Here is a 23,236-nt window from a genome sequence, read left to right on the forward strand (position 1 = left end):
GACCTGTTGTGGGGCTCATAAAGACAGAGGAGCCTGTAAAGGGCTTGGGAAACAATGGCAGGAAGACGCCAGCCACACAGGTCCCTAATCAGAAGTGAGTCAGCCAGCCACAGAGCTGAGCCATCCTGGCTTCTATCCTCCCATCACCATTGGGGAGAGAGGCAAAGAGGAAAGCCACTCACTGCCTTGAAGGAACAGGCCTTCTGCACCCCAACACGGCCGCCAAGTTCTAAGGTCTTCAAGTGGAGGACAAACTAAATTACTGTCAGCATAAAAGTCCTAACAGTAAGACTAGAGCACTTGCTGTGTTAAGTATGAACACACACACACAAACAGCCAGGCATGACCACATATGCCCTCTTACTCCAGCACTGGGGAGAGAAAACAGGTGGATCCTGAGAGCTTTGTATCTTACAGGCTCAACCAACCAAAACCCACCATACACACAAACAAAAAACTGACAAGAAGGGACAAACTTAAGGCCACTGAAATCCCCCAGCCCAGAGCAGTGTCCAGTTCCCCATAACCCCTGCATAGTAACTCAGTGATTCCCTCCAGGTGGAAGGAAGCCATCGCTGACCACTGATCCACTCAGTTGCCTGTGCTACAAACTTAGCCAATAGGCTGCTGCCAGTATTTTAGATCAAACTTACTTGCCCATGCCAGGGTCTGCCAGGTCTCGAGGCCTGTAGCTCCTACCTTGATGTGGGTGGCACAGAGCCTTATAGGAGCCACTAAGCTATGAGTCTCCCCTCTGGTGCCAGGTGATGGCTCCAACTTCCTGAACATATCCGTCCTCTCTGAATCTACTTCAGAAGGGCAGGCCTAGGTGGGAGGCCAGGGACGGGCTGGGATGGGAAGGAACATCCTGTCTGCATCAGAGCAGGGAGGTGGCTCTTGCGCTAACTCATGTGCACTTCAGCTTTTCTCCCCTCTAAGCAGGAAGTGTTCATGGGATGAACAAACATGCATCTGGGGTCACACTAGGGTTAGGGCAGTGAAGCCAACTTTGATTTGTGGAAATGAGCCATCCAAGACAATGGGTCTAACAAGGCACAGAAATCAGCTCCAGACGCAGGCCAGAGACAGCTGCCTAGGGACCTGCAGGGTAATCAATCCTGCTGATAGTTTATTCTCCAGAGGAAGATCTGGGGGAGGGGGCTAGTAGCTTATAGCTCCAGGACAATGGAAGGCAGACTGGGAGCACAGCCCTAGGATCTTCCTCTAAAAGTCTGAGGCCTGCTCTTCTGCCTCTGGTCTGCCTCTGCCTCAGCTATTACCCGTGAGCAAGGGATACACAGCAGTCCACTGTATTATGCGGTGCCCTGGAGTCAATGTCCAAGACCTTGAATGGAAAGTATAAAGTGTGAGGTCTTAGGCATCCCTCCCTCTACAAGTGTCACCTCTGCCCTGTGCCTGGAGTGTAGGTTCAGAGAGCTAAGCTTTCTGAAGCAGGGAGTGGGAGGGCCTTTACTTTAGACCTAGGAGGCAACCAAGTGGCTGAGATGGGACAGAGGGAGCCAAGTCACATAGGCAACAAGGAAGTGAGTTGGAGCCAGGAGCCAGGTCTCTCTTATGAGTCCAGGACTCCTCCTTGCCAGCTCCTGACCTAGGCCTAGTCTCCAGGCAGAGAATTACTTGGCAGGAGTAGGAGGGAGAGTAAAATGAAACGCTTTGAGGGCCTTCTGTGAAGCACAAACACCAAGGACAATCAGAATGAAGAAGTCTCCCCACATCACTCTCAGGTCCTTAAGAAGGTCCTTCTAGATCACACACTATGATGGGGAGAGCCATGGTCATCAAGCTGGACCCTCACCTGACACATGGATAAGTGCTCAGACACAAGAGTTAACTAGATGAGAAGTTACAATTGCCAAGACAAGAATACTCAACTTAAATTCCTTTAGGTTCTGCTTTAGAATTACTTTGCCAAAGGGTGTTTCAGAAATCTGTAGCGTTGGGTCTCACACCAGGACAGAGGAAGCTGTCCCGCCTGGTGTGTAAAACCCATACAGTCGAAAGCTACCTACATACTGGCCAAGAAGGGAAGAGTAGCCTAGCCTCCCTTAATAAGCAGGAATGGGGGAAGGGAGTTTAAAATCTCAAGAACAAAAGAACGGCAGAGCTTGTCACTCTGGCCCTGATCATCCATGGCACCCTATCCAGCCATCTGTCACGTCATATAGAAATTCCCTGTGTGTGACTCTGTCTGCCTGGAGTGACTGCTGGCTCTTATCCATCTCCCAGTCCCCACTGAGCCTGATGCCCAAGAGGCCCCATAAATACTCTTGAACAGAATGATGTATCAGGGTCTCCACAGAACCTTGGTGCACAAAGCCAGCCCTGGGTACTCCTTCCTCGATACTCAGGTGTTCTAGGCCATAACTTCCTTTTTGCCATATCTGAGAGAGAGAGAGAGAGAGAGAGAGAGAGAGAGAGAGAGAGAGAGAGAGAGAGAGAGAGAGAGAGAACACAGGAAGCCATCTTGATCCTGCACAAGGGATCGAGGTCACATGTGGTTTACCTGTGACCCCCTTCTTATGCCTTGGAAAACAGGGTAACGAAGAGTGTACCAAGTTCAACAGAAGCAGGCTTCAGGCTGGGAGGTCAGTGGGTAAGTTAGAGCTATAACACTATATGAACAGCTATCTAGGATTTGTTCATCTAGCAAAACCTTCTAAAAATGAAAGAAAAAAAAACAGTGAAAGTATAGTTAGGGCGAGTCATTTATGTATTACTTGTATGAGTATAATTCAAGATAACCCTTTGAAAAATTATTGGCAAAATAATTTAAGGGTCTTGAAATGAGCCTAACTTTCCTCATCCAGTAACTTCACTTCTGGGAATTTATCCCAAGGAAACCATGGAGAATGAATGGCAACGGTGTTTGCTGCAGTCTTATGTATAGTGCAGGATGGTAGGGAAGGGCAGGAAGGACTAGCCAATAAGGAAATGCTTCAGTAAAACCTAAGGTCGCCATTAAAACATAATTATGAATAGCTGGAAGCATGTTTATTCAAAGAAAAGGCAACCAAGCACAGTCACAAGTGTAGACTGGAGAGCATTTGTTAGGGCCAGTGGCTGTGACAGGGAAAGAACAGGGAGAAAGTTCACCTCTACTGCCTGAGCTTGTTTGTAAGGGGACAGCTAGGCCTGTGTCCCCAACTTCCACACCACCTACCTAGCTTAGACCCCTCCAGGGGGTGAAGAACTGGGTGAGAGACACAAACCAAGGTGAATGAACAAGGAGGGTTACATGACCAACACCTCGAAGCATGCCACTTACCAGTGGGGAACTTCTGGGCACAGGGTATACATACAATGTGCACACACAATGCACATACATGATTACCCCATGCATGAGCACACATACGCGCACGCACGCACGCACGCACGCACACACACACACACACACACACACACCCTGAGCAAACTGTGCACGTAACTGAGAGCCTCAATTTCCAATGTACAGAGACAAACCATTCAGTTCCCTTACAGCAGCCGTGGCCAACTTTCTACCCCAATGAACCATCTGGGGCTCAAAGGGAAGGTGTCAGATTGAGCACCAGGGTAGGATTAATTTTTTTCTCCTTCTTCTTAAATCCCCTTAACTGAGAAAGCAGCTTGAGCCAATTCTGCTTTTCTCAGACACCAAAACACCAAGCTATAGTCACACTAGTTCATCTTCACACCCCAAAGTCGGGGGTGGGGAGTGGCTGGGGTGGGGGATGGAGTGTGCCATCAGGGAAGGATGCACAGCAAGAACACAGGCATACATGTGTGGGGACAGAGCAGGCAGGCGGCCAGAAGAGGAGCCACCACAGCCTTCTTGCCAGGCTAGAGGTGGTGACATCTCCCAGACTGCCACATGCCCCCTGCTGACTGCACTGACAGAAAGATGGGGAGGACAACAAACAAGGCACAATGACCCCACAAGTCACTCTACCCCCTCCACAGCGAGTTCTCATTCTGTGTGTGAACCAGCTGAACCCTAGGAACACCACCTCAACACTGCAGAGCACTCCTAACGAGGAAGGGCCAGGAAACAAGCAAACGGGCAACAAGATGGTGCCTTTGTTCATTCCCTGTGACAACCCAGGAAGGAAGGGCTGTTTCTTGCAGGTGAAGAAGCAGAGCTCCAAGGAACTGGTTCCAGTCTCTCTCCTTCTAAGTGATGGGCCCACCTCCTAGGTCCAGGGTTCATGTCCAGTAGGCCCCCGCCACAACGCATGCACGTACCCCAACCCATCATACTGGAGGACCAGGGCTACAAGCAGCACCTGACACTGCTGCTGCTCATGTACTAGGAACATTTGCTTTTGCTGGCTGGAGGGAAAGAGAGGCCAGGACCAGGTGAATTCCTCTCAGATAAAACTTGCAAAGATGCTAAGATGTAGTATCCACAGAAAAGAGGCTCTCCTGAGGGAAGAGACAGCTCCTGACAGCCCACGTGGGGTGCACCCTCAGGCCCACTACCTGTATTACAAGCTCTCCCCAACCCCCAATCTGTTAATGATCAACCCTCAGTTTCCAAGAAGACAATGACTACCTCCAGGAAAATGGCCAGAAGCAGGTTTGGCACCAATTTATTGGGTTGTAAAAAAAAAAAAAAAAGTTGTGAAGGAAGAAAGAGGTATTTTTATTGTTCTTTTGTTGGCCTCTTCTCTTTGAGGGAGGCAGGTGGCCAGGGTAGAATTCTAGGGACCAATGCTGAAGACACTGGTTTCAAACCCTTTTATCTATCTAGATAGAGAGTCTTCCCTACTCCTCAGGTCTAGACAGGAGAAAGACAGCAGAACTCTGCATACTGTGACAGCGCTGGCTTCATACCTGGGGTAGGGACAAACCTTAGAGGTGAACTGGGTTGTCCCTGCCCTTCAGGGGCTTCCAGTCTGGTGGGGAAAGTTTGACAAATGCTAGTGTTTTCAAGTGGAGGGGACGAGTCAGATGAAAGAAGTCAGTCTCTGAGATGAGAGACATTGGCACTTCTAGGTTAAAAAGACCAGGAAACAGGGAGGACCACCTTCAAAGAATCCAAAGAGAAGGGTGAGTACAAACAGGCTGCAAGTTAACACCAGGACCTGACAAAGTGGGAGTTACTTGGGAAGCTGATGGTGGTCCTCCTGCAGTAGACACAGAGAAGGCTCTGACTTCAAGGAAAGACTGTAAGGACCGAGAATACTAAATCAAGAAACAAGATCAGGAGGCTGCCTGGGAAACCCCTGTGGGTCAGTATGGTGCCTGGCAGACAGTAAGCATTCAGCCAGTGACTCTGAAAGGGATGAGCAGGAGTGCGAGAGTGAACAGTTTATTCTGTGTGAGGAGGCAGGAAGTCTCTGCCAAGGAAATGCCCTGGTGGCCAGCTATAAGGAGAAACCTGTACTGGGAGAAAGGGTTACACCAGGCAGAGAAAGCTCCTATGCAAAGGCACAGTAACAGATTGGGTGAACTCCAAGGAGACCTTCTGTGCATGCTGGAGAGACAGGGGTGGCTGGAAAAAGATGCTGACCACAGGACCTTAGAGGCTCCAGGAAAGGGCATAGAGGACTTCACCCTACAGACAAGGGGATTTCTCAAGATGCCAGATAAGGGGCAGTAGGCAGATCTCTTTTAAAAGGCAACTCTGGCAGCAGGAAACTAGGAACAAAAGTGGGACCATTGATGGAGCTGGAGAGATGGTTCAGCAGTTAGAAGCACTCGCTGTTCTTTCAGAGGATCTGAGTTCAATTCCCAGCAACCACATGGTGGCTCACAACCATCTGTAATGGGAATCTGATGCCCTCTTCTAGTGTGCATACAGAGTGACCTATACATAAAATAAATAAATGAATAAATCTTAAAACAGTGAGGCCATCCAAGAAGCTGTGTGTACTCCCCTTGGCCTGCCCTAGGCTCCTTGCCCCGTACCCATGGTAACCCTGACAAATCTGCATTGCAGGAGTCGCCCACAAAGCTGTAAGTCTCACCCAGATGAACCTCTGCAAACAGCAGTGTGGGTCAGGTCGAAGTCCAGGAATTCTTCACCTGTGTGGATTTCAGTTTCCTCGAGTGGAGACCAGAAGGATGGGGTGTTTAGCCTGGGGTGACTGACTATATGCAAGGCAAGAGGGTGTGTGCTAACTAACATGCAGGAGGAAAGCCCTTCAAGCACAGTAGTGCTGCTCCCTCAGATGTGGCTATCTTCTAGGTGCTGTTGAGAATTTAGGGCAGGATGAGGAACACAGAGCTAAGGTTGGTTCATCAGAGTCAAATGGATAATGAGTCCTCTGCAGTGGGGGTGGCAGAGAGACCTTAGCCAATCAGGAAAGGTGGCTGGACAAGGAAGGCCATGTTTTATGCACTGCTGGCTTGCAGTAGGAAAAGTAGGAAGTAGGCTGAGAAGAGGTTAGAAAAAAATAGGACAGAACACTCCACCCTGCCTATTTCAGTTCAAGACTGGAAAAATTAGTAGGTCTTAGCATGCAATGAACACGGAGGTAGGATCCTATGGCTCTGACTTCAAGCACCCAACAAGGAAATTCTGGTTGAGGTTCTGTTCTCTGCCAGTCCTCTTGTCCGCCAGTGGCTGGACCATGACAGACCAGGAAAGAGCAGCAGTTTGTGGCAGTGAACAGAACAGAAAAGGACTATACGATTCTATTGAGGTAGCCAAGGCCCACCGCAGCCCTGCCTGTTTCATGGTATGGGAAAGCTAAGCCATGGCCAGCAGATACTTGTAGAAGAAGAGGCTGCTCACTCCTCTGTGCACACCACTCAGCCCCTGCAGGAGCCTTAGGACAGTTTATTCCTCGATGGCCACCACCTAACAATATGCACACTTGGCACAAACACCAAAGATGACACCTAATTTCATAAGGCTTTGCCTGGCCAGGCCACACAGAAACAAAGGGTATACACCACAGGCAAGCACTCTCCACTCACAAAGAGTGGAAGGAACAGACCTGGTTTCCAGAGGCCTACAACTGTCCCTGACTCTGAGCTAGTCAAAGCTCAAGAAAAAGTAACAACCCACTTCTGCCCCCAGAGTCAAGCCAGCTGGTATGACGGGCAGAGCTGGAAACCAACACAGCGCACCTGACACAAAGCAGACACCATGGGTCACTGGTCCCCAAAATCGTACTTCTATAAGCAGCATTCATTAAGTCTTACTTAAGGGGGACATGCAGGCTCTGATACATCCTACTTGACATGCTAGGGTTCGACCCACACTAACCTAAACAACAAACCCTCTGTTCTGCTAGTTCTCTGTCTGAGAAAGAGGAATAAAATAAAAAGCCATGATCCTTGCCTTCTGGAACAATACTGGTAAATAATTACACCACCTTCACTGATTTGGGGGGGGGGGCCCCACAGGCATACTAGGACCATCTTAGGTGAACAGAACAGGGTCCTCCATTCTCCTTTCCAGCTCGAGGACTCAATGATCAGCCCTAAGCAAGACAATTAAACTTCCAGCACACCACAAAGTACAAAGGTTGGGAAAGTTAAAAAAAAAAAAAAAAAAAAAAAAGTTCTAGGCTCTAAAACTGTACCTGGAGGGTTTAATTAGCTCTGTAAAAGGCCGAGAGATACACAGATAATAGATGGCTCACAGAAAGGGGGAAAGTCAGCAGCTCAGCAAACAGGCAGAGCCAAGCCTCAGTTCCTGGCCTCTCTATCCCAGGACCCCTCCAGCAAGTTGGCCTAGGAGCCTAGAAACCAGTTTCTCCAGCTAGACAAGATGCCAGAGTCCTGCTTCTGGAAGGAGGCTCCCTATCTTCCCTGGAAGGTGGTGTTCATGCTTCTGCTGCAGCCTGCTACCTAGAGCCTCTGCCCTGGCCTGCTAGCTGGACCCTGTCCCAACAGGCAGGCAGTACCATCCCTGTCCCAGCCCCCATGCTCTCTGTCTCCAGGCAAGCAAAGGGCAGGGAGGAGGTGCTTGGCTTGAAAGTTGGCCTGGATTCTCAAAACAGCAACATTTCCCCAACCAGAGGTGGGAAGGACTGACCCTAGTGTCGAGAGGTTGTTTTTGGTTTTGTTTTGTTTGTTTGTTTTTAATCTATACTGTCAGACTTGTTCCCCTGTCCCCCTTTGGAAATATCCAGGCTGGCCTGGAACCCACAGAGATCTGCCTGTCCCTGCCTCCTGAGTGCTGGCTTCTACTCCCTTGAAGTGAGGCTGAAAAGACTATTGGGGTTTGGAGAGAACCAGCAAACGAGGTCTCTCCCCTATCAGGTTAGTGTTCCCTCAGCTCAGTGTTAAGTGTGGTATGACTCTTAGACTTGTGTGACCTCTTCAAAGAAGACTAAACATCTATAGACAGTCAGCAGGACCAGATTGCCCTGAGCATATCACAAAATCATTTCATTTAATCCTACTTGGATTCTCTTAGCAAACCTATTTTAGTAAGTCCCACGATACAGATGCAGAAGGCAGGAACCAGGGTTGAAGTCTGCTGCCCAGTTATCGACCAGGTCTGTTGGCCTTGAATGCCCTAGCAATGCTTAGGTCAAGGAACCCTGAAATGGAAATGGTCTTGTTTGAGACTTTGAGGCCATGGGCGAACCCCCTTTACAACAAAGTCATTCCATAGGCTGGACATGATGGGGCAAACCTTTAATCCCAGCACTAGGGAAGTAGAAGCAGGTGGATCTATGCTGAGTTCAAGGACAGCCAGAGCTACTCCAGGTTGTGGGAGTACCAGGTTAATGGCAGTGCCCTAATTGAACTACAATGTGTCCTGCAAAAATGTTTTGAATGCTGGCTCCTGAGAAGCAAGTAGGCCCAAGATGTCAGTAAGTCTATTAAAAGAGGATTTCTGGAGGCCAGGTTATCTAGGCCTGATGTGTTGCCAAACTTCCCCAGCTAGATAAACCCCAAAGGTGAAGACAACATTTGGGTTCTGTAAGGGGAAAGTACATCTTGAAGCAGCAGGGGCCCTGGAACAGAAAAGAACTGATCTCTGACTTTGTACTCTAGTGGGAGAATGAGGCTCAGAATTAAGAAACTTAAGAAATGAGAACTGGAAGGAAATTGGTATCCCCTGCGACATGTCCATCTTCTGAGAATGGAGCAGTCAGAAAGGGTAGGACCAAAGCCTTGTACTAGCATGAGGACTACTCCAGCATGGACTGCTTAGTGCCTGTGGCATTTACATCACATTGCTGTCTACCACTACTGTTCCCAGTCAGGTCAGATCCCATAGATGGGCTGTGCTTCCTCTAAGATCCATGTTAACCACAGGGCTGTTCAGAAGCCCATTTCTCTCAGCAGCTTCTCTGGGCTCCACTGATGCTGCCTGAATGATGAAGACAGGAGGGGAGTGGGGATCACATTTCCCACCAGCAAAGGTCAGACTCACCACACCAAGGCTTGTCAAAGGTTTAACCTATCTGGTCTGGTCACAGTCCCTCCTTCCAAGATGAGACACTCCTTATGCTGCACCTCCCACTCGTGTGAATACCTGTATCAGATCAATTATGATGCCATCGTTCCCCATTACCTCTGCTGGGGGATCCAATTATTGGATTAATTTATAATCTGCCCTCCTGGTTGTTTTTTGCCTATTGCTCTTTTATATGAAAAAAAAAATCACATGGAAGTAGAACTTAATCAAATCAAACAGTACAAAAAGCATGTGAATTTGTCTCAACGCTGACGTCAATTCATTAGACACTGCTGTGTTTTTCTCTGTTTCCCCTGCGCTCCTCTCCACAGGGTGAGATCCCTAGAACCATCTGTGGACTTAACGCAGTGAGACAGAGATAATCAAAAGGAAAAGCCTGCCTGACATCGGCAGGTTCTGCTCTTGGGTTGATGGTGCAAGCAGAACTCACCAACAACAACCTATGGTGCTTTTCCAGGCATGGTGGCCCAGGCACTAGGAGGATCCTTTGGCAGGGACCAGGGATGGTGGTGGCAGCAAGGCAGCAGCTCAATCACTAGTGTCTCCCTCCTGGAGCCAGGGTAATCTGATGATCACAGTGGATAATTAGAGTCTCTTATCAAAACAATTAGCGGATGAATGAACAGCCAGTCCCATCTCTACACAACTGTGCTCTGCAGTGCGGGGGAGGCAGAGGCAGAGGAAATGACGAACTGCAGCCCATGCCCCGGGAAAAAAAGATTCTAGCCTCACCCAGCAGCTACCCGGAATACCTTCCTGCCTCCCTGCCTGCTTTCAGCCTCCTTTTCCTGCCCAACCTGGAACCCTGCAGATACCAGATTCACCAGCCTTGACACAGCATGCAGTTGTGCCCTTCCGATCCAGCACCCACCATCTATTTAACCAGGCCAAGTGCCCAGGCAGGCATCAGAGCTCTTACTGCCTGCCACTCAGAGAGAGACCCTGGAAAGGGACTCCTCAGAGGTCTGTGAGCCCGCCTGTTCTCCTACTGGTCTGCACTCTTCCCGGAAGTCCCGTTCCACCGGAATACCGGGGCATCCCATCCGATGCCTTCATCTGTAACTTCATTAGCTAATGTTTAAAATTCAAAGCTCTTCCATCATTTCTGTGTCTACCCATATGTAAATAGGCTTGTTGGTCTGATACCATTTGTTTCTACCACAGAAAATATTCAAGGATTAGTGAAAAAGCCCGTTGGAAACATAATCCTGAGTAACTCAGTTCAGAAGGTGGCAAGAGTGTGGGGAAGGGCCCTACAGGGCTCAGAAATGAGGCTAAGAAGCAGGTGGGAGGTGGGGGGGCAGCATCAAAGATGTCTTTGAGACAGGCAAAGTGAGGAAACAGCTGAGCCTCCTGGTTTCTAGGCTAAGATTGTGGGTACTAAGGATCGGGAGACTAGTTGACTCAGGCCCAACACATTTAGGCTCTCACGATAGTGTCCACCCTAAAAGATGCATACACTCCATGTGACTCTGATGGTATGAGTACCCCTTCCTCACTTTCTAATGCTCAATACAGAAGAGAGGGTGGGGGAGGGCAAACGCCCATCTGCTTTTGTTTTCTACTGTGTTCCTTTCAAAGCTCAGGGTCTGCTAAGCCCCTGAAAGCCACAGCCTCGTCTGTCCACTTCCCCCACTGCCATTTGCCACCTGGCTTGCTCCTGACAGCCATCAATCACCCATAATGTGCTGACCTCAAGGCTCAGAGGACAGAATTTTCAAGTCAAATGTAGCCGTTAACATGAATACGGCATTGCCTTGGACTCCTTTCTTTTTCTTTCCTTCTCTCTCGTTTCTGAAGACTTTGCAGCTGCTGTGGAGACTCACGAGAGGGCAGACAGGCAGAGTGGAACGGCAATTTTACTGTTCTGAGTCACAACAATTATGACGTTGTGATAAGAAACATTTTCTATGAATTTTTAAGCGCTAGTTACCCTGTCCTGCACTTGTCTCTAAAGAAAAGAACAGGGCTCCAGCAAACCAGAAGGCTCCAAGTCAACTGTCCCAAGCAGGCAGACTCTGAAGCCCTCCCACCACTCCTGTGCCCTCCCTCCAGTCAGGGCCCCTCTAGGTCTGGGCTAGAGCTGTTGTCCTTAGGCACATTTACATGCAAACGACGACTCCCATATACCAAATATAGTCTTGTAAGCTAGCATTTATTTTTAAACACGAAAAAGTCTCTCATAATAAGACTCGTGATAAATGTTATGATCCTCAAAAATGGTGTTGGGGAAGAGGAGGGATGACTGAGGGAATGGAAGAGGAATGGGAGCGTTCCCTGACCCCATGTACGAGTAGATTGCACAGAAGAGGGTGCTCCACCTCTGGTCCGGTTGGGGAACAGTGAGCACAGATTAGAACCAAGTGGGCCAGTTCATATGCTAAGATCGGGGCTTTGTATCACCTGCCCAACCCTCGGCCGCCCGGCCCACCTAACGCAGCAGGTGGAAGACACAGATGCCTGCTGACCTACTGTGCAACCCTGGCCAACTGGCAGCAGCCTTCGCCAGGTCTCCTCTTCCTCGTCTGTGGAGGGAGCTCAGGTCAAACACGTGATGGCTACTTCCTCAGACCAGAAGCTCCCCTGCAGTTCCCCCTCAGGTGGGCCCTGCTCAGCTTCCTAGACTTTCTCCTGAGCTCAGGGGATGGAGTCCTTACAGAACCCCAAAAGTTCCTCTCATCCCTTTGGGAGAAAAATCACCAGCTAGGTTCCCAGGATACATTTACAAAAATCTATACAATGACAGGATGAAGACACCACAGTCAGGTCTGGTGCTGTAGGCCTGTGATCCAAACTATTCAGGGTTAGGCAGGGGAATAGGGAGCTCAAGACCTGCTTGGGCTGCACGGCCAGCCTAGATAATGAGGCTTGTCTCAAGATGAAAACATTAAAAGAGGCCTGGGGATGTGGCACACTTGCCTAGCATGAGAAGCCAGGGCCAATGCAGTCTGATTCAACCTCCGGTGGCTTCTTCACCAAGACCTAACACCCACCTGATCTTAGCTTGCTCAGAAAAGGCCATTTAGAGTGCTGGCCTAAGTGCCTAACAGAACAGCCTCAACTCACCCCAGGCTACAGACAGCTAGGACCATCAATTCAGTGACAGGACAGGCTTAGCAACGTACTTGTGTTTCTCTCCAGGTGAGGAGAGTATTTAGCTAGATGATAGTTACTAGAAGCCAGTGCCTACTCTGGAAGTCTAATAGCAGACTTCCCAAATGCATCCCAGAAACTACACATCTTTACCAGACTCGGAACTAGGCACATACGTGTCTTCTGGACTCGGAAGGAGGCAGTCTGCCTCTGTTCTCCCTTCCCTACCAAAAATACTGCCCTGGGAAGGGTGGTCAGATCACCATAGCAAAGGAACAGAACAGCCTGTGACCCTGAGGATGGATGGCACCTTTTTTTAAAGCGCTGTTCAAAGCAGACACATTAGGAAGGCTGTATATTTATCTTTCTGACATTTTAAAATATGCTGCAAAAAGCTGAAATCCTAAATCAAGGAGCATTATTAAAGGTATGTGAGATGGGTGACAGAATCACTCCGCTCCCTTTCCTCCCTCAGGAGCATGCCTGCTTCGAAGCAAGGGTTACTGCACAGCAGCCCAGCCACCTGCACGATCGACAGTGTGTTACGCTTTAGGATGTGGCAGAAGGCTGGAACTCACCCAACATGGGTCACTGTCAGGGCCACAGCCTCCTACTCAGGCCCCTAGGCTCAACCTGGGGCTCAGGCTAGAAAGGAGCTAAACAAGGCTCAAGGAGATCTCTCTACAAGGGATGCCAAAAAAGAAGTTTTCTACTTCAGAGGTCCAGCTCTCTGTCAACTGTCCCAAGATATATAATCCTTGGCAGGGATCTCCCATACTTCCCAGGACTCTGCCTAGCAGCAAGAAACCAAGGTAAGACAGTGATCTTCCCCATACCCCCAACTCCAAACTAGGGGAAAGGAGGAGCGGCCCTGGGTGGCTGCCCTCATTCCACCAATCCAGATGAGGTTGAAAGGGCTGGGGGGGGGGGTGGGGATTTAGCTCAGCGGTAGAGCGCTTGCCTAGCAAGCGCAAGGCCCTGGGGTCGGGCCCCAGCTCCGGGAAAAAAAAAAAAAAAAAAGAAAGGGCTGGGGTGGAGAGGACAGAGGAATACAACCACTTCTTATCCTACAGCTGGAGAAAAACCCTAAGAGACTTCAGGACAGGCTTAGTGGCACATGCCCGTGATTCTGCCACTCAGGGGCATTCTAATACAGGAAGACCTGAAATTCATGGCCATTCTGGACAACAAAGAGACACTCAAACAACAAAAAACAAAAAAAAAAAAAAAAAACAAAAAAAACAAAAAACAAAAAACAAAAACAAAACATAAGACAATAAATTCTAAAAGTTAAAATTAGAAACTAATTAAACAAAGAACCAAATATCCCAGATAATCCTGGTACATCCTTGGCAACTTCAGCACACTGACCAAAAATCAATAACGTAGCTGCCACCCCTACAGAGGAGGACCACACAGAGGGCATTAGTATTGGCAGAGCAAGAAGGAGGTGCTATCCTCCCCTAAAGAAAGAGTTGCCTACAGTTTACAGAGGACCAATATTGTGCCTGACCTTGTACCCCCATGACCCTCCTCCAATGCTCTCTATCCTTTTTCCCTTTGCCTGCCTTTATGCTATCAAATTCTTCCTTAAGCAGAGTCAAAAATGCTAAGACCATGTCGACTGGCTACCCCTTGGACCAAACAGGAAAAAGGATAAGCCGTCTGGTCCCTCACTCCCATTCAGTCACTGTCCACAAGATTTACACAGAAGCTCTCGGGGCTCCCTGTCTGCCACCCACAAGGTGAGGCCACACAGGCATCACTTGCTGACACAGCCCAAATCTCAGTACAATAATCATCTCCGGCTGTACGTGGTGGGGGAATAATCCTTTCAGAGCCTAACTCTCTAAGGCAGAACCACCCAGAATCTCGTGGGTGGGGTTCTCACCTTTACCAAAATCAGGCCATGAAGAGACCCGATTGATGGTCAGAACAGACCACTTAAAAATGGAGCTGCCCCTCCCAGGCACCCACAGGAAGTGGGAGTAGAGATCACCTCTCCAAGGGAACAGAGCAGAGTTCCCACAGTGCCATGTGGGCAATGCCTGGCAATGGTGAGGAAAGGTGTGATTATAACCACTAAAGACACTGTTAGATGGTGTAGTCAACTTACAAGAAAAACACACAAACATCCACCACTACAAGTGCCTTTGACATGAAAACCCTTAGAAATGCCCTCACTCTAAGCCCAAGTCAACATTTGTCCCTGTGTGTGGTATAGCCCAAGTCCCAGCCTGATACCATCTGCATGTTAACATCATCAACATAGAAACTACAGCTAAATACCTGATACAGAAAGACATGGGCGGTTGGGGTGCTAGGGAGATGCTCAGTGGTGATACCAGTTGCTCTTTTGGACCCAGATTCTCTAAGCCACATGGAAGCTCACAACCATCTCTAACTCCAGCCCAGGGGACCTAAGTCACCCTCTTCTGGCCTCTGTAGGCACCAGGCACACATGTGGTGTACAGACTTACATGCAGACAAAACACCCATGTGTATAAAATAAATTAGTTAAAAAAAAAAGACACGGGAGTATTTTCTGAACACAGCCATGCTATATTGTAAAAGTGTGTGCATGCATGAATTCTGCTCAAACCAGGTGCCCAAGCACTTCCAGATGCCATGGCCTAGGATATCCTATGTTAAGAAAAAGGAGAAAAAAAGCTCTGCTCTTCACGCTCAGATAGTTGGGTTCAGGTTACATAAAACAGGATGTAACCTCCCAGTCAAGGCAAAAAACAAAGAGTGACAACCGTGTAAACAGCTGACATGACAGTACAATGGAGACTCTGAGAAGCCAGTGACTCCCGGTCTGCTCTGAGGTTACCTCCACCCCATACCTGTGATCTAATGGAAAGCAGGGTGTCCCAGGCCCAAGACCAGGATGGATGGAATCCAATCCACAAATGACACAGGGGACCTGGTACTTGCCTGTGTCCAGCTGTCAGTCTGACCAAGGCCTTGCCAATGGACTGGGGCGGTGTGAGTGTTCATACACACCCACAAGCAGCCTGTGCCCACAGCACCCAGGTGGAGAGAGGTGGCAGAGGCACGGGGAAGGGTGGTAGGCTTTCCCATGGTTCCTGCACTCACTCAGAGCCTCCAACCTTGAGTTAGGGCTTGCACACTTGCATGAAAGCTACAGTCATAGAGCTGCAGGTTTGGAGGCTACTGAGGGTTGAATCAATATCACCTCACCCCAACCAATCAGGACTCAGAAAGGCTATCCAGCTTCCCCAAGATCACACAGCTTCTGAGCAGGACTGAGACATGACCCTGTGATCCTTTCCTGGGTCCCAGTTCTTACAAAGCAAAGCAAACAGAAGCAGCGGATTTAAGCATACAGATTATCAGCCACCACGCGCTTTCATCTGACTGGCAGCAAATGAAACACAGCAATACGGAGGCCTGGGACCTGAGGCCACAAGACCCAATTCTAGACTTGACTGCCACCAATGACCGGAGAGGACACCGGGCCAGGGAAAGCTGCCAGTCTGGGCCTCAATTTCTCACCTGCAAGACAGCTGGGCTGCACAAGACATCCTCAAATGCCCCCACCACAGTTCCCATCACCAAAGGCTAGTTATAGTTAAGCTTACCAGTGAGGGATGTTCTCTCCTCTCTGCCCCTCCACACACAACAGGCAAGGAGGGAGTGGATACCTGACAAGGGCTGCAAGAACGTCCCCTTGCCCCTCTACCCTGGCCAAGGAAGGAGAGCCCAGCTCAGGTTACTCTTCAGCTATCCCACAGCAAGCTCTAGCTCCTAAGGGTCAGGCGCACCCAGGCCAGGCTAGGTGCTCACTGGGGACCAAAGGGGGAAAATAAACTATGTTACTCAGGTCAGGAGGCGAGCACACACACACCTCCCACGCAGCATTGTTCCCAGGCTCCATTGTCAGCATTCTGTGGGCCTGACAGCCGGCGCTCCCTAATATGGCCAAGCTGGACCCAGTAGACAGCCAGCTACTTCCCCTGCAGTGATCCATGGGGACCATTACCTCGGACACACTACCAGCTGCAGGTAATGGAGGTCCGGTCTTCAACAAAGCACTGGGAGCCAGCCAGCTACACAGTAGGTCACGGAGACCTTTATATCCTATATATCCTGTCTCCAGGGGCAAGTCTGGTTATAGGCAGTCACCTGGCAACAGGGAGTTCACTGCCACACACAGGGAACATATACTCCATAGCCATCTGGTGTCCACAGAGGTAAGTCTGGGCCCAGCTTCTTCCTATCACATCTATAGTCAAAAAGAGTTTGACTCTTTCCTTAGTCCAAACAGAATAGCCACTACCATGTAGAAAAGGGCGGTCAGAGCTCTCCTGTCTGCCAGCTGCATCCTCTTTAAAGACTTAAGGCCTTGTGCTCCAGTCTGAACCCAAGATCTGCTGTATACAGCAGTCTCATTTTGGACAAATTGCTTAACTTAGCCTCCCCATACCTCAATTTCCCTGCCTGAAAAAATTAGGTGCAACAGCAAAGTCATCACATAAAAACTGTTTGGAATTGGGCCTAGCACAAATAAAGCTGCCTCAGGGCTAAGTGCCGTCAATTCCTTCAGCATTTCTTCATTCAGAATCTTCACCAGTACCCAATCCTCCGCTGTTCCAGCCAGTGCAAGTTCTTAGTCTGCCTGGGCTTACCTGGTCCTGCCCTGAGTAATGCTGGACAAACCATCTCCTGAAAAAGGAGGCTCACACATACACCTCAAAGGTGGCATAAGGTCACAGGTAAAACACCTGCTTACTAATTGTTACTGGCAATCCTTCTAATGGATGTGGCATTCTACAACAAGCCTGTGTCACTGGTGACCAACTATTGGCACACAAAGCCAGCTATCAGATTTAATCACTTTGTCAAGCTCACTATTAAAACCACTCTCCCTTGCCCTATGACAGTATCTTAATTTTTTTAAACCCATACAGGACTTAACACCTAATCCTGTTGTTGTGACCCTGGAAATAAGAACAGGAGGATCTGCTGATCAGCTGGCTCAACCTGCTGAGAAGCAACCTGGGCCGGACCACAGAAGCAGCTCCCAGGGCTAAGACAATGACGGCCACACAGTGAGGCCTCAGCTAGGACACAAGAGCCAGGAGTAGAGAGAGTTGTATTGAGAGGGATAGCACTTCGCTTTGGAAACAGAGTCCTGTGAGCAGGCTGCTGTCAGGCGCCCAACTCCTCACAGTCTCTACAGCATTCCTCCAATGTGAATTCAGAGTTCCTACTTCTCAGCGATGCTTCTAGAGAAGATGGTGCTTCCCGGGAATGAAGGCGCTTGTGCTTAGTGTGCAAATAAAAGAGAACAAGCAGAAAGAATCTTCTAGCCTCAGGGCACAGTGGTCCACCTTATTGCTAAAGGCAGGACAATTTAGGACTTGAGCTTCATTGTGTGTCCGAGGACTTGACTATTACTGGCAGAAGACTCCCACACCTTTCAAAGAGCATCTTCCCACAGCCCCAAAATCCAACTCCACGAACTCTTTTTGAGGAGCATAACAAGATGTGAGATGTGTGTGTGTGTGTGTGTGTGTGTGTGTGTGTGTGTGTGTGTGTGTGTGTCCATCTCACAAGAAGAGTACTATCCCTAGGGGGTATATAACAAGATGTGAGATGTTTCTGTGTGTGCGTGTGCGTCATCTCATGAGAAGAGTACTATCCCTAGGGGGTATCACAGAAGCAGGTCTTGCTTAGACCCTCTGCTCTTCCTGTTTCCCCTAGGCTGGACGAGGCAGCACGCACTGAGGGGTTCCTAGGGAATCCAGGCAGGAAGAGGAAGCAATTGAAGAAAGAGCAGAAGAAATCAGTCTATGAAGAAGAAAGGACTAAGGGCAGAAGTCAATGTGATGTCATGAGACAAGTATGAGCTGAAGGCCAAAGAGGGAGGCTCAGACTCCAACCTTACCTCTTCCTATGCACATGTCTACATGCAGTACTACGTACATTCACAGCACAAAGGAACAAATGGAGCCGCCTCTGGTTCTGCTGGCACTGACACTTTGATTTCTCAGTCAAGGTTTCTGTGCTTTTAACTTTTATACCTCTCTTGGTCCATTCTACAGATTTGACACAGTAAGGCTATCTTCTTTCCTTCTACCTACTGGGTCCTTGGTGAAGGACGGCAAATACTTATAAGACTTAGTAGGTACATTGAAATGTGCGCGCGCGCACACACACACACACCCCTTGGAGATCTACCTGAACTCCTGAAGCTCTAGGAGGCCCAGCTCCCCTGCTCCCATTACTACCCTTGAGAGACTCAGAGACAGGCTGGCCCCCATGCATGGGGGTTGAGGGTGAGGAGATGTGTACAAGGGTCTCAAACCTAGAGCCAAGCAGATGCCCTTCCATCTGTGCAGATGGGCCAGTTCAGCAGCTTTTCAAAGTCAACTAAGTCCGCTTTTCAAATCCTAAAAGGTTTCTCAAGTCCCTTTTAATCTGTCTGCCATTTTGTTTCATCGGCTCAGCTCAAGTCAAGGGGAACTTGGCATTTGGAATACTCACTGCAAATAGTGCTGTGCCAGGGACATGTGCCCATGCAGACACAGACACAGACACACACACAGACACACAGACACACACACACACACACATTTGTACAACGTACAAACTGAACTAGAACTTGAAACTCTACCCTCAATTCTTTAAGTCAGTTCCTGCCACCCAGCACCTCCTGAAAGAGAAGCAGACTCTGACCACCCCGAATGACCCGGGCCCTTCTTTTGCTTTGCCATGTACTCCTACAGACGGACAGCCTGATCTTCTTCAGAGCCCAGCACATATGCCTGGCTTGTACATGATCGACTGTGTAAAATCATTGAGAAGTAATACTTTATTCCACTCTGAAAATACACACAGCTAGTGTTTGTCTCAAACTCAAAGACTACCTGCTGAATAAGTAAGTCTGTGGGTCAGTACATGGCCTCTGCCTCCCAGGCTGGCATCCCGTCCCCAGCAGGGTACTGAAGATCCATGGAAAATAGAAGAAACTCCCAACGACCTGGTGACTGCATGATCACGTTAGGTTCCTCTGCCTTCAGAACGCATATACCCAAGGGGCTGAGCTCAAGTTTCCATGCGGGGACAGGCAGCAAGCTCTCTCCCTGACTAAGGCCAAACAGGGATCTAGCCACAAACATCTAGTAATTCTGAACATGACGTGCAGTGTAAAAATAGCCCCTGTAGCTCTGCTCCCACCCTCCTCCCTGGTGACACAAAGGGCAGAGCAAAGTGACACCCCTAACAAGCCTCAGCTTGTTCCCACATGGACGCCCTAGCCTCCTACATCTAACCCAGCTGCTGTGTGCCAATAGGGAATTCCAAACAACAACTGCCATCATTTTCACAGGTACCTGGAATCAGATCACCACAACAGTGTAAGGAGTCCCCACATGGGATATGTAAGGTCCAAATGACACACTTGTCTTCTCTACACACCTCTCTTGTGTCCTTTCATTCATTCGGCGCTCACCACTCTGAGTGCACACATGTAGCCAGGCATGGTGGTGTACGCCTTCAATCCCAACACTCTGTGAGTTCGAGGCCAGTCTGGTTTACAAAGTGAGAGCCAGGGCTACACAGAGAAACCCTGTCTCAACAAACAAACAAACAAAAATAAACAAATACACTGCATACATAGACTTCCCCATAGGGTCTGAATGAACACAGCATGGGTCCAGCTAGACAGGGTAGGGCAGACCTGTTATCTCAGCTGCCTAAGAAGCTGAGGCAAAAGCACTGCTTGAGCCAGGGGTAAGATACCAGCCTTGGTAACACAGCAAGACCTTGTACTACTATTAAAAATGAGTAAAAAGCAACAGGAGCAGAAGAGATGGCTCAGTGGGTAAAATATCTGCTCCACAAACCTACAGATCTATAGAACCACACAAAACCACACATCTCAAGTCCTGGTACTCCTGCTGAAAGATAGAAGCAGATGAGAGTTTCTTCCTGGAAGCTCACAGGCCAGCTACCCTAGCTTCAGCAGTGAAGAGAAGACTCTGTCTCAAACAGTATGGAAGGCAAGGACCTACACCCAAAGTTGTCTGTCCTCCCTCATGAATGCCATGGCACATGTACATATACACACCTCGATCTTTTTTATAAAAAGTCTTTTAAAGCAATGCTAGCCTCCAGATATCAGCCAACACGCATTTGCCACCATCTTGTTTGTTTGTTTGTTTGTTTTAAAGAAATAGAGATGATAGGAGATTCTTACCCTTTCAGGCTACTAATATTGTATGTATTAAATGGAAAGTATATTGAAAATTCTCAAAAAGAAAGTATCAAGGACAGACAGGTGGCTCAAAACAGCTTCAAGAATTAAATCTATAGGGGTTGGGCATTTAGTTCAGTGGTAGAGCGCTTGCCTGGAAGGCAAAAGCCCTGGGTTCGGTCCCCAGCTCCAAAAAAAAAAAGAACCAAAAAAAAAAAAAAAAAAAAAAAAAGAATGAAATCTATTGTCTGGACCTCAACATATCTAGCAGTGGGACTCCAAGAAACTTTAATAATCTTTGGGGAAAGGAGGGGATGCTCCAATTTCATCAACTAGAAAATGGATAAAGAGACCAAAGCTAATGCTTAGCCCTGAAAATAAATGCAAGTAAATTATTAGCCCCGTCTAATACATAGCTACACACACACACACACACACACACACACACACACACACACACACTGGGAACTGAAGACAACTTTAATCCCAGCACTTGGGAGGCAGAGGCAGGTGGATCTCTCTGAGTTCCAGGGCAGCCAGGGCTACACAGAGAAACCCTATCTGGAAAAACAAAACAGAACAAGAAAGAAATGTGGCCATGTTACTTTTCAATCAGTGCTTAGGCCCCTATCATATGGCTTGGCATAAAACGTCTCTTCAGTAAGTATTTAAAAAATTAATTAAACAAACTAATTTCTTCTGTCTTGCCTCTGTGATTCTAGGTATCAAAGATAAACACCCAGCACTGAGAAGTCCTCTGAAGGTGCCTTGCATATCGGCAGAGGAAGTTGGGGTCTCTGTCCCATCTTACACATACCATCCTCTTTCCAAAGCCACTTCTGAAGCTTCCTCAGAGGACTGAGGCTCAAAGCCAGTGAGCAGCATCAAGCCCATTGTGCCCCCAAAGTAATGGAGGGCTTCACACCTGGGAAGGGTGGGAGGGGCTGATGACCCCTTCAGCGCCCAAAAGAAAACCCATCTGCTGCAAAGAGAAGCATGCACAGGCTTTATCTTTAGCTACAAATGACAGGAATGTTACTCTCAGAAAGGTGGAGATTCTGCTCTATCACCCACAGTTATCTTTCCAGAATCCCCAGTGGCTTTGCAGGGATGAGGAAGGGGAAACAAGAGAAAGGTCTAACATGATTTCAGAGACAGGGAGGAAAGATACAAAAGGAGGAGGGGATGAGGGAGCCAGTGGAGGCTCACGATCCCTGTGACTCTTCTAACTGGAGGCAGAGGGCCCTCCATGGCCCACACAAGAAATGGCAGCTGTCACACTATCCCAGCCCACTGGAGATGGGGTGGAACCGTGCGTGCCATGAATCAGAAAGGCTGAGCTCCAATGCCACTGTTTTGGCTGTGGTGCTCTGGAGCAGCAAGCGGAGTCTCTTGACTGCCGTGTGGGCCCCAAGAGCAAACGCCCACCCCTGCCACCTGACAGATCATCTTTCTGCAGTGGAGGTCTGGATAAAGATCCTGGGTTCTTGGCTAAGTCCTCTCCCATCTCTGGACTTCATCCCTTTCCATCGAGAGGGAACAAGCTGATGCAGACTCAGGTGAGGCAGCAGCTGCTGCAGGAGGTGCAAAGCCCAGCCCTGCTGGCAAGTGCCTACTTGAAACTTCTTAAAGCCTCACGGTTTGCCTACCCTAGATTCAGGGAACTAGGCATGGGGGTGTTTTCCTTTAATTCCAGTACTCTAGAGCAGAGGCAGGAGGATCACTATGATTCTGAAGACAACCTAGTCTACAAAACCAAGTTCCAGGACAGCCAAGGCTACAAAGTGAGTCTCAAAAAAAGGGAGGGATGAAGGGAGGAGCACCGTCCACAGGGAATTATGTCATTCCCACGACCAAGAGTAGACCCTGGCTACCATCGACCCTGGCCCCCACTGCTGCAGGCCATAATGATTTCCTGACTCAGAGGGGAGGTGGCTGGTTAGTTCTAGATCAACTTGGCATAAGCTAGAGTTATCTGAAAGGAGAAAACCTCAATTGAGAAAATGCCTCCATAAGATTTGGCTGTAGAGCATTTTATTAATTAGTGACTGATGGGGAGGGCCCCACCCACTGTGGATGGTGCCACACCTGGGCTGGTGATGCTGGACAAGCAGCTGAGCAAGCCATGAAGGGCAACTGCAAGTACCGTCCCTTGGTCTCTGCATCAGCTCCTGCCTTGAGGTTCCTGCCCTGCTTTAGTTCCTGTTGCCTTTGACAATCAACAGTGCTATGGAAGTGTAGGACAAATACATACCCCTCTCCTCCCCAGGTTACCTTAGTCATGGTGCTCATTGCAACAACAGAAGCCCTAGGACAGGAGGGCAGGTCTTCCCTGAGTTTAGCCTCCACACTAGTCCTGGAAACCACAGGGACGAAGAGGAAGCATGACCCGGGCAGCAGAAAGCCAGCTCTGTAAGAACTGTTCCCAGTGAGACCTGAGAGGTGGTTAAGCCCATTGTGGAGAGCCACATGTGCAAAGGCTGGAGCTAGGACTCTTGAGAACTGTGGGGGGCTGAGGGTGGCCAGGGTGCCCT

At 48.9% G+C, this 23,236-nt stretch overlaps 1 protein-coding gene across 6 annotated transcripts in view; it reads right to left on the minus strand.

The window, feature by feature from the left end:
- Positions 1-23,236, minus strand: part of Ssbp3 (single stranded DNA binding protein 3) — a 136,698-nt gene that overhangs the window by 60,435 nt on the left and 53,027 nt on the right. The window contains exon 1 of one of the 6 annotated variants that reach the window (XM_032901066.1): positions 700-804. The exons of the other annotated variants lie outside the window; for them this stretch is intronic. Coding sequence (XP_032756957.1) covers positions 700-789 — 90 coding nt within the window. The 5' untranslated portion in view covers positions 790-804. Of the gene's footprint in view, positions 1-699; positions 805-23,236 lie in introns of those variants that run through there. 6 annotated transcript variants of the gene reach the window in all.

This window comes from Rattus rattus, chromosome 1 (assembly GCF_011064425.1).
Source record: "Rattus rattus isolate New Zealand chromosome 1, Rrattus_CSIRO_v1, whole genome shotgun sequence".
Lineage (NCBI taxonomy): Eukaryota > Metazoa > Chordata > Mammalia > Rodentia > Muridae > Rattus > Rattus rattus.